At 40.1% G+C, this 14,128-nt stretch overlaps 1 protein-coding gene across 1 annotated transcript; it reads right to left on the bottom strand.

Annotated features, from left to right (window-relative positions):
* Nucleotides 1-43: 43 nt before the first annotated feature.
* On the bottom strand, nucleotides 44-11,749 carry MS3_00010528 (uncharacterized protein; the record flags this gene model as incomplete). Its single annotated transcript, XM_051218902.1, has 5 exons — nucleotides 44-57; nucleotides 94-202; nucleotides 236-383; nucleotides 425-535; nucleotides 11,745-11,749. The coding sequence occupies 5 exons, from the start codon at nucleotides 11,747-11,749 to the stop codon at nucleotides 44-46; spliced, it is 387 nt and encodes a 128-aa protein (XP_051064076.1).
* Between the last annotated feature and the right edge of the window lie 2,379 nt (nucleotides 11,750-14,128).

The raw sequence follows: 14,128 nt of genomic DNA, 5'->3' as shown, positions 1-14,128 counted from the left end.
ATCATTTGGACAGTCAGCATGTACTAACTTCCACCTCTCTATTCTAGCTTTCACAAGCTTATCTAAACAAAATAAAACATATAATAGGAATACCTCTTCTCTTTTCTTCACTTCTTATGTACAATTCCTCAATTTTGCTTGGTGGAAGTTTTTTAAAACGTTCAAGGAACTCAGCTCTACTTTTGTGCAAAAGATCCACAGGCTAAAAAATATCAAATATAATGACTTAAATTACGAGTATCTTTAAACGTGAACAAGCTTCTAGTGATCTCGGACTGGTTAGGACATACTTAGAGTCTGTAAACTGGGGATCTTCAAAGTTTTCTAGATCTATTCGAGGTATGTTTTCGTTGTTTGACATCAATTTTGAATTGAGGAAAAAACTGAGGAAAAATGCACTGAATACGACTTGTTAATAACAAACCACTCTTTATTTGTGAAAACGTCGAACCTGTTACCGCGTCCGTGACAACCAATTCGAAAAATACCAGTGACCTTAAGAATTGTTTTAAATATTTTATCCACATAGCAGTTACTTATAAAATATTTGGAATATTAGAACTCACGTTCTATTGTAGGCGAGACTTTTGACTGAAGTGAGCATAAACACTCTGTTTCAATGTCAAATGTTCATTTTCAGTACATTTAGTGTTCTGTAAACAAATATAAGATGAACTGACACTTGAAAGAGGAATTAAATAGTAGAAGAGGAAAACGAGATATATCGCGGGGCGCGTACATGATTATACTAACGAGAACAATAAATTTTTACCTTGTACCGGTAAATAAATCCCCAAAATAAATAGCTCTGTAAGTTTTCGACACTGGATGCTGACCAGATTAGTTTTAGTGGACTCACCTAGCTGAAGGCGCTCGGTCATGCATCCGCACCAGATCACGTGTAGAAACGCCGTGCTCAACATCTACTGCAATCGCTAGCCAGACTAGATCAGACAATTCCGATATAGTGGCAATCGTCAAATACAACTTCTGATCTCCTCGATTCTGTCTTTTGATTTATCTTGGTGGGTACGAGTTACATTAGAAGGTGTTACTGGTAAAAGCGTTGACAAACACTGAATACCTGTGCCATCTTCAACCTCATATATTCGTTGCATTTGATGTTGACTTGTTTGAGTATTCGCAAAACGCTCTTAATTTCAGTAAGCATAACTATGAAATCGGAACGTGTGCGATCATTACTCGTTTATACGGATCACCGCATGTTCTAATTATTACACCATTGCATGCACTTTCATTTATATCAAAAACATTACATGATTTCCAGCCACAAAATTATCTTCCTGGAATTTCTTCTTCAGGTTTGTATGTTTCCCAGTATTTCGTATTCGTTAGGAAAACTAGTTGCTGCGTTAACTGTTAGTATTACCTAATTGTGGCACGTAATGTTCTGGAACTCTCTCTTTTCATAAGCAAAGTATGCAAGATATGGTTGCCTTTGTGTAAACTCTCTGTTTTTTACATACCAGCCTTTTAGGTGTATCTGAACAAACTACAACTGCTTATATAAACTTTTGACACAATAAATAATGTAAAGATGCCACAGGTATTCGTAGTTTGGCATCGCCTTTACATGTTATACCCTTAAAATTGAAGTATACGAACCCGGTAAATCAGAAGTCAGAAATGAAGGAGTTCAAATATATATTTGGGGAGCTATCGATAAGTCGAAAAGCGTCTGGTCTAAGCTGACCAGCAGTTACAAGGGATGAGTAGTACGGCCTACACACTTGTGATGTGGCGTAGACGCGTGACCGAGTGCCTTCAGCTAGATGTGCCCAGTAAAACTAATGAGGTCAGCATCAGTGTCGAAGACCCACATAACTATTTATTTTGGGTTTTTTTAGCAGTACAAGTGTTATTTTTCTTCACCAGCATATATGGGTTGCATGCAACTGATCAGCTACGTTTTCTACTCAATCGACATAGACTCTATCTCAGTGCATACCAGTCATGAGTTTTTTATGAGTGACCATAGAATTGTATTGAGTATTATTCACTCTTTAAACGCCATACAATTGAACTCTAAAGCTTCAATGACGTACCAGAGCAGACATTTTGATCAACAAACATGGAAACGGACTGAAACTCTCATTCAATGTTTACCATGGGAAACTTATTTTACCGCAAATAATGTTGACATTGCGCTTTCCAATCTATACCACAACCTGATATATTGTCTTGACCGCACTGCTCCAGTTATTGGCCGTGTGGCTTATAATGCTAATAGGGGCCAAAATACTTTTAAAAGAAAGCTGAGGAAATTAAAATACCGCTACTATGAGCAGAATGATGTGTATGCACTTCAAAGTATAATTAAATTAATCGACAGAAATGCTTCATCTAAACGTAAGTATTTCATGAATATAGAAAATAAAGCTCTACGTAGTAAAAGCCCAGAACTATCAATACTTCGACTTTTTAAATCCCGTGTAAAGTCAAATTCCCTTGGTACGACTAAATTCTTCATAGTTAACGGAAGCATTGTTAACGACCCGAATACTATATGCGAACAATTCAGAAAGCACTTCTCGCAGTGCTACAAAACTGGGACTGAAAACTACATCATTACATTTCCAATGCTGACATCCAGACATCTGTCGAAAATTGATTTTACACCCTCCAACATCAAGCAGGCCATAGCTGCCCTGAAAAAGTCTTATGATGGTGGACCTGACGGGATACCTTCATCATTTGTGAAATATGGAAGTAGAGAATTTCCACTATTTTGTTTGAAGCTTTTCAATCTATCTATGGAATATGGGACCTATCCATCTGTATGGAAAACATCCCTTATCACCCCTAGATTCAAAACACGACCACGTAGTGATATTATTAACTATAGGCCAATTAATTTGACATCGTGCCCTCAAGAACCATGGAAAAAATCATCCACAAACAGCTACTACCATTTTTACTTTCGGCTAGTCTGATCAGCCCATCCCAACACGGGTTTATGACTAAACGCTCATGTTTCACATCACACCTGGAGTTTTTTTGATCAAATTACCCAGAGAAGAGATGTTGGTCAGTCAGTGATAGTTCTTTACTTCGATTTCAGTAAGGCTTTCGACAGTGTCTCACACAAACTTCTTCTTTTAAAACTCTCTTCATTTGGCATACAGAATCCCCTTTTATCTTGGCTCAAATCTTTTTTAGAAGAACGTAGCCAAATCGTTCGCTTTGGATCTTGCTACTCTAAACCTGTGAATGTAACCAGTGGGGTTATACAAAGAAGTGTGGTTGGTCCATTACTCTTTCTCCTTTTTATCAATGATGTGTGTTCCCTCTTTCAGTATGGTAAGCCTTTCCTTTTTGCTGATGACCTGAAAGTAGTTTATTAATTCTCTTCTCCCACGAAAGAAAGCTATATTTCAGCGGTAATCCAAGAGGAAATAAAAAAGTTGTACGAATGGACTATTTCGTGGAATATGCCACTTAATGTTGACAAAAGTGGATTTATTCACATTGGTCGCTGTCTTAACTTAAATCTGACTGTACAGACACATACACTCAAACCTCTCAACACTGTTCACGACCTGGGTTTAAGATATAGCAATAGTCTGAACTTTTCTGAACACATTATATCTCAAGTATCCAAAGCTAGAAAGCTCATCGGATTGATAATGATAAACTTCAATAATATCTAATCGAGATTGTTACCATACAGAAAATGTATCTTACCCATTCTCGAATATGGTATTTTAGTTTACAGTAATTGTAGACATAATGACCTGATTAGAATTGAAGGTGTTCAAAGAAAGTTCACCAAAGCTGTTCTGGGGTATTCCGATAACAAAGACTATTACCAAAGATGTCAACAACTCAACTTAGAACCTCTTTGGATTAGACGTATCAAATTAAATCTTGCCTTTATCTACCGGCTTATTAACGGTATTTCCTACTCCTCGGCATCCACCCCTTCATACCTTACGATATCATCCCACAATCTACGCAATAAGGAGAATATTCTAGCGATTCCAAGAACCCACACAAACTTACGTCAGAATTTTTTCCTTATTCGCTACTCAACCATGTGGAACAGACTGCCAGTGAACCTCCGTTGCAGTGAAACTACAACCCGGTTCAGAAGTCTGCTTGAAGATTTTCTTTCCGAAAGTGGATTATGTCACCTATTGAATATCAATGTATTCAATAATGATTTATACAAACAAGGTCCATCATCCATTTGATTGCTTGAAAAGCAAAATAAAACCTTTAAATCTTTTCACATCTATCTTGTTTTATTTCTCTTTATCTTAATATATGAAGTCTGCTTATGTTCATGTTTATCATTATTACCGTTATTAATATCATTATTAGTTCCCCGACACATTAGATATTCTTTTTGTATCTTCTTATCCTTCTAAACATATTTAACTCCAGATTGTCCTTTAAAATCAATTTTGAATTTCATAACATCAATCTTAATTATTATTGCACAAATATTTATACTAATACCCGGTTTCACTCTGTATACTATTACATAAATCTAAATGTATTCATCCGAGTGCTTTAACGGATTTGTATTTTATTTTTTCAATTGATGGTTTCCTTGTGAGGTTGATATTCATTACACAATTATTATTCTTATCATGGATCAAAACTTTTCACTAAGTGTCCACTTCTTTTCTCTCTTCTTTCCCCCTAAATAAATATTATTCTTAAGATTACGAAGTTTGTAATTAAAACAATAACTTGTGTTACACTTAAATTAAATTCTCAGAACCGTTTTATCTTCACTATGCATATATGACTCATACATATTGATATTTTATTATCCTTTCATTTAATTGCAACTTTCATAGCATCACTCTAAACTATAACTGCACAAACATTTATTCTAGCGTCATATCTTACTACAATAATAAGTTGTTTTTTCCTAATTATTTTTTGTTACTAATTTGACGGTATATACATAGTTGTTTGTTCTTGTTTTATGTTCATAAACACGCCAATTAAACTGTTTGCGTATTTCACGTCTCCTTTATTTCTATTCCCTTATTTTCTCCATTTCCTTCTTTAAACTCAATTCAATATTCTTCTCAATTACACAGACCCGATTTATTATTATTAATATTCTACTATTATTGCTCCAATTTTTTTTAAATGGCAAGTATAATGCTGACATTATTGAAAATAGTGTACTATTGCATTTTTTGAAGAAACCCGAAATTGTTTCTTCGGAACACTTATGTACCCATAAGATGTTTGTGAATAATAATAATAATAATAATAATAATGTTGACTAGTGTATGTAACAACACTCGTCACACGGCTGGGAGTAAATTTCACGTTTACGAGTTACCTAAGTGTATCGTAGAGTGTACTAACATAAAGGAATGAGTCGATAGTTGTTCCTATCTTTAAAAAGGGTTCACGTCGTTCCTGTAACAACTATCGGGGGATAAGTCTACTTCCGATTGCGTCCAAGCTATTGGCTTCCGTCATACTTCGTAGGTTGTTCAAAACCCGAGAAAGATTGACTCGCGAGGAGCAGGCTGGGTTTCGTTCTGGTCGAGGATGTATTGATCATATCTTCACCCTCCACCAAACGTTAGAACACTGTCATACTTATCAAAGGCCAACAATCGTAGTGTTTCTTGACATCAGGGCTGCCTTCAATTCGTTGGACAGGACTATTCTCTGGGATGGTCTATTGAAGAAGGGTGTGTCTGAGAAGTCTATTAACATCTTAAAAGCCCTATATAAAAACGCCTCATGCAGAGTGAGGGCATACAACCACCTCTCTCCATTGTTCCATTCGAGCAGTGGGGTTAGACGGGGTTGCCCAATCTCACCATTCCTCCTCAACTTTGCTGTCGATGACATTCTGGAAACAGCTCTGATGAATGTAAGTAATGGCTGTGTGAATCCGTTGCCTGGAGAAAGACTACTCGACCTTGAGTATGCGGATGATATTGTCTTACTGTGCGATAATGCCCAAGCCATACAATCCGCACTTAATCAGTTGGCAATCAGTGTCCGTAGGTATGGTATGTGCTTTGCACCTTCGAAGTGCAAAGTACTCCTACAAGACTGGCAGGATTCCAATCCTGTACTCACCCTGGATGGTGAGCAGATAGAAGTAGTTGAGAAGTTCGTGTATCTGGGTAGCTGCATAAGTGCTGGTGGGGGTGTGAGTGATGATATCAATGGACGTATAATGAAAGCCAGAGCGGCTTATGCCAATCTGGGCCATCTTTGACGCCTTCGTGATGTTAGTCTGGCTGTAAAAGGTCGGATCTACAACGCGTCGGTGAGAGCAGTTTCGCTCCATGCTTGTGAAACCTGGCCTCTCCGAGTTGAGGATGTTAGACGACTCTCTGTGTTTGATCATCGCTGTCTCCGAAGGATTGCTGACATTCAGTGGCAACATCATGTCAGTAATGCAGAGGTTCGGCATCGTGTGTTCGGGCACAGAGATGATAATTCAATTGGTGTCACCATCTTGAAACATCGACTTTGGTGGCTTGGACATGTTCTACGAATGTCGTCCCAGAGAATTGCACGTCGTGCATTATTTGCCGACGCTGAGACTGGTTGGAAGAAGCGGAGAGGTGGTCAGTGCATGACATGGTGTCGTGGCATGAAAGAAAGCTGCAAAGGACTGGCTTGTGTTGGTCCTTCACGACTCCCTGGTTGGGGTCCGAGAGATGGTGCTACACAGTGGCTAGAGACGTTATCAAATATGGCTCAGAATAGAAGCCAGTGGCGATCCTGCTGTAACCTTCTTTTACTTTCTTCATAAAAAGTGGTTCTGTCTCCTTTACCTGAAAGATTTCTTCTGATTGTACCTTTCCGTTCCCCCATTATTACCACTATTATTATTACACTACCTTACACCAATCTCTCCACTATTGTTCTCTTTTTTACCCTCCTTACCTTTTTTTCTTTTTCCTTCTCTTTAAATTCTAATTGTTTTGTGTAACGCATATATATTTGGCGCACTCTTGTACCAATTTTTGTGTGTTCAAATAAAATAAAATAAATCGTATTCAGCAGTATCGGTATTTTATTCGCTTATTTAGCTTGTCGGTTCTAGATATTTTCGAATAATTTAGACTGTATGAATGACATTCTCTATGTTGTATTTTTCTTCCGTCGTTGCTGAGTGCACTACACTGCCATGATGGAATGGCGTTTCCATCATAGAAAACTTTTCATTTTTCCCATCAGCCAGCAAAAATGACAGAGAACGAAACACTCCCTTCAATATTCATGATCAGTCTTCAGTCTTCAGTAATAAGGATAATAGGTTGATGAACCTGTATTAATCCTGACCCACTGCTTTCCAGTGAAGGTCCAGCTTTTCCTTGAAAGTATTCACTGATGGGGCTGATACCACTTGTTCGGGTAAGGCGTTCCAATCATTGACTACTCGATGAGAAAAACGGGACCCCACTTTAAGTTTATTAGATCGTGGTTTATGAACCTTCTTGCTATGACCTCGGAGATTATTAGTGCTGCAGGGAGCAAAAAGATAAGACATATTAACACCCAAATCATAATTAAAGATACGAAATGCCAGTATAAGGTTACCTCGTGTCCTACGATACGACAAGGGGAAAAGATTTAGGCGTTTTAAACGCTCATCGTAAGGGAGTCTAGAAAGACCCTTCACTAATTTCGTTCCCACACGCTGGACACGCTCAAGGGAGTTGGTATATTTTACCAGACACGGGCTAGCTGCCTTAGTACAGTACTCTAAGTGTGGTCTTACATAGGTGGGATATAAAATTCGAAACGTTTCCTCATCAAAAGACTTGAACGCTCGGCGAAGTGACCATAACTGACGAAAACCTTTGACAGCGTCTGTTTTGCAATGCGTAGTTGTTTTTAAATCATGACTTAATACTACTCCTAAGTCTTTATGCTCTTGAACGCATGGAAGAAGTTTACTTTCAATAGTGTAACGGTAATTATTACCGTGACCGATGTGCATTAGCACATTCTTCCTAGAATTGATTTCTAAGCCCCACTCTCGAGCTCATCTAACTAAATCGTCTAAGTCAGCATGAAGATCCACATGATCAGCCGCACTTTTTATCGTTCTCCAGATTTTTACATCATCCTCAAACAATAATGTCGACGACCTAAGTAACAGCGGTAACTCATTAACGTAGAGAAGGAACAGCAGGGGGCCTAAAATGGTGCCTTGGGGTACACCACTTTTGACCGGTTTCCAATCGGATAGCGTTCCGTTGACCCTCGCTCTCTGTCTGCGGTCACATAAGAAATTTCCTATCCACTCATGTACAGTACCTATTATTCCGAAGCTCGTGAGCTTCTGCATGAGACCTACGTGTGGAACCTTGTCAAATGCTTTGCTAAAATCTGTGAATATTACATCGACCGACAGACCGTTATCTAGGGCTGCTGTTCAATCCTCCCTCGCAATAAGCAAGTTTGTCAAGCATGAACGCTTGTTACGAAATCCGTGTTGCTCAGGAGCTAACAGATCGTGTGAATCTATGTGACTTAGCAACCTAACCCGAATTAACTTTTCAAGTAACTTAACGACTATGCTAGTTAGACTAACAGGCCGGTAGTTAGATACTATATGTCTCTGACCGTCCTTAAATATAGGACTGACTATAGCGTCCTTCCAATCTTTAGGGAGTTGAGCGAGTGAAAGGGACATGTTGAAGAGTGTCGCAAGCGGTTTTGAAATAATGTCCGCAAGAGATGACAGCAACCGTGGATGTAACCCATCAGGGCCCGGTGCCTTACCAGGTTTGAGGTTAGTTATCAACGGAAGGACAGTTTCGTCAGTCACCTGTACAGATTCCATGGTTGGTATCTCGGTGTGAGTGGGACAAGTATTTGTTACAATAAACGTAGAGAAGACTTCGCTAAAATAGTTTGAAAAAGTCTCAGCTTTTGCTCGATCTGATTCAGCTAGTAATTCTGAATTTTCGTGTAACAGTAACGGGGAATACCAGCACTACGTTTCGTCCGCCGTTTAACATACGAAAACAATCGTTTCGGACAAGTACGGCTATCATATACTAACTGTCGTTCGTAAGTGGTACGGGATTTGGCTATGGTTTTCTTACAGATATTACGGAATTTTTGTACAAACGCTTAAATGGTTCATGACCTGTCAACAAGAATAAGTCCCAGAAATGTTTCCTACGCTTTAACAGCTTACGGGTTTCCCTATTAATCCATGGAGGGCAGTGTGCTAGCTTACGTGCTGATCATGGGATAAACGGCGACGTTACGGACTCGAATGTAGCCTTAAACTTATTTCATTCATCTTCGATCAATCCATCCGCGTCGACCGACCGATCAGTCGAGATAGCACAGTTTCTGATTGCCAGAATATTGGCTCGCCAGATATTGGGACGGGGTGGAGCAGATACGAATTGTATACCAGGTGTCCTAAACTTAAAGTGAATTACAACGTCATCACTGTTCACTAGTGGGGGAAGGTGCCGAATATCAAAGACATCCTCACAGTGGTGGGTGAGGGCGAGGTCTAGCAGTGACGGATCATGATTGAAATCAATATGTGTCGGTTTTGTGATACATTGTACAAGTGCACACTGAATAACGGTAGATAAAAGGTCGCTATCGAAACCACTACCTGGAGCTGTAAGCTCTATCCAGTTGATATGCGGTGCGTTGAAGCCTCCAATGATGAGACAACATTCTGCCATACTCCAAGAACAGATGTGTCTTAGGATGAAGTCGTCAGCAAGACAAAACGGCCTACGGCATATTCCTCCTATAGTCATGAAACCACTTCTAGATCTAATCTTACAACACGCAACCTCACATGTGCCACTGATACGAGCCTCCGATATTATTGATTGTATACGAAAGTGATCCCTAACGTATAATATTATACCTCCCCCTTTGCGACTTGAAACTCTGTCACTTCTAATACAGATATAGCCTGCAATGAACGGAGAACAGTCTATATTCACTGTGAACCAAGTTTCTGTAACAACGATTATATCGGGACATAATTCTTCCACCATCAGACTTAGCTCGGACGTTTTATTTCTAAGACTACGAGCGTTCGTGTAGCACACGCTTAAGGTGTTTTGGCAATCAATCGTTCTACCCATACAGGCCTCGGAAGCATTGGCTTCCAAGACCTGACTACCCGAAAACCCTTAAAGGTAAGGTTATTTTCGCCATTTAATTTGCGAGTCCTCAACTCCGTAAGAGCATTCTTCCACTTGATTCGATCCTCAAGCGGTCAATCTGGTCGAATACGGATATTTGAGTCACGAGTTTTTGGTGCGTTTTTCAATAATGTCTCTTTCTTCGAAACTCCCGAGAACCAGCTTCAGGATTCTTCTTGGTTGGGTCTCGCCTCCAACCCATTTACCAAGTCGTATTACTTTTGTAATATGTACCCTCTTAAGGTAGCACATTTCTTACCACAGACTCCACTAACTGCAGGTCATGTGTATGTCTTCTAGCAGGATCGTTATCTTTCGACTCCTCTAGATTCCAAATAATTAAACTAGGAAGGGGTTTAGCTTCCTTTGAAATTGTGTTAACAGCCTTCGGCCGTGACGATAGATCCTGTATATTAACTACTGGTATCTTACGATTAGTTTTTAATGTGACAGAGTCCTGTGAGTGACTCACAACAGTGTTAGACGAAGCTTTACTTTGGAGCTTTGGCGGATTGGTCTGAGAGTCCACCAAGGACTTATCAAGTAAACAGTCATTAGTTTTAGCTGTTATTTGATTTTTCTTCTCAGTCACGCCAGGATGGGTTTCACTCTTACCATCAGATTTTGGTAGTGCAGTATGTGACTCACAATGAGAGTCCATCAGCGAGTTACTAACTACCTGTGTACTGTCTACAGCTTTTTTCCTTTCGTTTCGTTTCCTACGTACCGTAGTCCATTTTTCATCCCTCAGGACATTGGGACTATTTGGAACGGTGATGGTTTTATCCAGTTCGTCGGTTCCCACTAAAGGTGCATTGTTATCAATGTCAGTACCAGATGGTATTACCCCCCTTGTTAATGTTAACGGCGATCTCACTTTTGCGCCTGTCAGAGTCGGTTGTTTGAGACGTCGCCTAACAGCAGGTACTACACTGACACAATCGTCACTGTCAGTGCCGGTGTTGTCAGCGCATGTGTCATCGTTTTTCTTGCAGGCCAAAGCCAATAGGCCCATAGCCTCCTGAATTAGTACCTTTTTATCCGTACGGCAGAACATACAAAGCCAATGAGAGTTAGGCTTCGAGCATCTTTTGTATGCCATCGGACTTAGGCGTGTACACATTTTGTTGTACCACTTTTTACAGTCATCACACTGCATTCCCTCCTCAACGGGGAACAAACAATTTGGTTGCCCACATTTGTGAGTCTTACCAACTATTGTAATTAGATTTAAAAGCTTTAAAAACACACAATGATCACAATGTGAACACAAGTGTTAGTCTAGGAGTATAAACAGGTACCTAGGACAAAATTTAGCAAAAAATTTCAAACTTTAACCAAAGTACTTTTAGTTAAAACAGACCAAGAATGCTTTTGGTGCAGTAAGTACCAAAAGCAAGTATAATCACAACAAGTACAAAAATCACTGCCTCTTTGAAACGAGCGCGTAAGTATAAATAATATTTCCCGCTTCATTTCATTTGGTTGTCATATGCAGAGTCAAAATTGCGAGAGGAATTTTGTACTTATACTTCCACATCTATTTATTACTCCTAAACACATTGAAAAGTGTTGTTGACTCACCTCATACCAATTCTAGTCTTGTGAACATTACTCGACAAACGGAAAAAGTATACGATTACTGTGAATTTTAATGCAAAAATTTAGAATTTTACTAAAAACTAGTCCCGAATATGGGTCCTTTACACACTAAACGGACGAAGTTTCTTTCCGGTACGTCTAAACATTACACTTCATCATCATTTTTCTTAACTTGAATATCTTGGAGCTAGTAGGGCAATTAACTCCGCCTGGAGTCCCTCCGGGGGCTACTGCCGGTCCCAAGCCCGGATAAAGGAGGAGGGTTGAGCATGGGGTTAGCGTCCCCATCCCGTAGAAAACTAACTCGCTAAAAAAACGCTAACCAGAAAAAATTATTCAAACCTCTTAAACTCTGCCCTGGGAGTCAGAAGATCTTCATTTAGAAGAATTATGACGCCTCATGATGAAAGCCGAATCCCTTCGGAAGTTACGAGTCCGATGTTCCTTCTGACAACCAGAGCGACCATTTATTTAGGTACATGGAATGTTCGTACAATGTGGGACACCGGAAGAGCCTTCCAGATTGCTGCAGAAATGAGAAGATACAACCTAGAGGTACTTGGGATCAGTGAAACACATTGGACACAAGTTGGACAACAACGACTAACTACAGGAGAGCTCCTGTTATACTCCGGCCATGAAGAAGAAAATGCACCACATACACAAGGAGTTGCATTGATGCTGTCCAAACAAGCACAAAAGGCACTTATAGGATGGGAATCTCATGGACCAAGGATCATCAAAGCCTCCTTCAAAACAAAGAAAGAGGGCATTTCAATGAACATCATCCAATGCTATGCGCCTACCAACGATTACAATGAAGACGCTAAAGATCAATTCTACAATAGGCTGCAGTCAATCATCGAGAAGTGCCCAACAAAGGACCTGACCATTCTGATGGGAGATTTCAACGCCAAGGTTGGAACGGACAACACTGGATATGAAGACATCATGGGACGACACGGACTGGGAGAAAGAAACGAAAATGGTGAGAGATTTGCAAATCTATGTGCCTTCAATAAACTGGTCATAGGCGGCACCATATTCCCACATAAACGCATACACAAAACCACATGGACTTCACTGGATCACATCACGCAAAACCAAATAGACCATATTTGCATCAATAAAACGTTCAGGAGGACGATAGAAGATGTGAGAACCAAGAGAGGAGCTGATATAGCATCAGACCATCACTTGCTGGTCGCCAAGATGAAATTGAAACTCAGGAAGCACTGCACAACGGGGCGGACAATATCACAAAAGTTCAATACGGCTTTTCTCCAGGATACTAAAAAACTCAACAAATTCAAGATAGACCTCAGCAACAAGTTCCAGGCCTTTCATGATCTACTCAATGGAGAAGGAACTACCGTGGAGAGCAACTGGAAGGGGATCAAAGAGGCAATCACTTCAACATGTCATGAGGTCCTGGGTCATAAGAAGCACCACCACAAGGAATGGATCACTGTTGGTACACTGGATAAGATTCAAGAAAGGAGGAACAAGAAGGCAGCGATCAATACCAGCTGAACAAGAGCAGAAAAAGCCAAGGCACAAGCTGAATACACGGAAATAAACAAACAAGTGAAGAGGAGCATCAGAACCGACAAACGTAAATATGTGGAAGATTTAGCAACGACGGCGGAAAAGGCTGCAAGAGAAGGAAACATGAAACAATTGTATGACACGACAAAGAAACTCTCTGGAAATCGCCGCAAACCAGAACGACCAGTGAAAAGCAAGGAAGGCGAGGTAATCACCATTATTGAAGAGCAACAAAACAGGTGGGTAGAACACTTCAAGGAACTCTTGAATCGACCAGCTCCACTGAACCCACCCAACATCGAAGCAGCACCCACGGACCTCCCAATTAATGTTAGCCCACCAACAATTGAAGAAATCAGCATGGCCATCAGACAAATCAAGAGTGGCAAAGCAGCAGGACCGGACAACATCCCAGCAGAGGCACTAAAAGCAGACGTAGCGGCAACTGCAAGGATACTCCACATTCTCTTCAATAAGATTTGGGATGAGGAACAAGTACCAACAGACTGGAAAGAAGGACTTCTGATCAAAATACCGAAGAAAGGCGATCTCAGCAAGTGTGATAACTACAGGGGCATCACTCTTCTCTCAATACCGGGAAAAGTCTTAAACAGGGTGTTGTTAAACAGGATGAAGGACTGCGTAGACGCCCAACTTCGTGACCAACAGGCAGGATTCCGTAAGGATAGATCGTGTACAGACCAAATCGCAACTCTACGGATCATTGTGGAACAATCAATTGAATAGAATTCATCACTCTACATCAACTTCATTGACTACGAAAAGGCATTTGATAGCGTGGACAGAACAACACTATG

Source organism: Schistosoma haematobium (genome assembly GCF_000699445.3).
Source record: "Schistosoma haematobium chromosome Unknown HiC_scaffold_206, whole genome shotgun sequence".
Lineage (NCBI taxonomy): Eukaryota > Metazoa > Platyhelminthes > Trematoda > Strigeidida > Schistosomatidae > Schistosoma > Schistosoma haematobium.
Note: the sequence above shows the minus strand (reverse complement) of the source record. Positions and strands in the feature narration are given on the sequence as shown.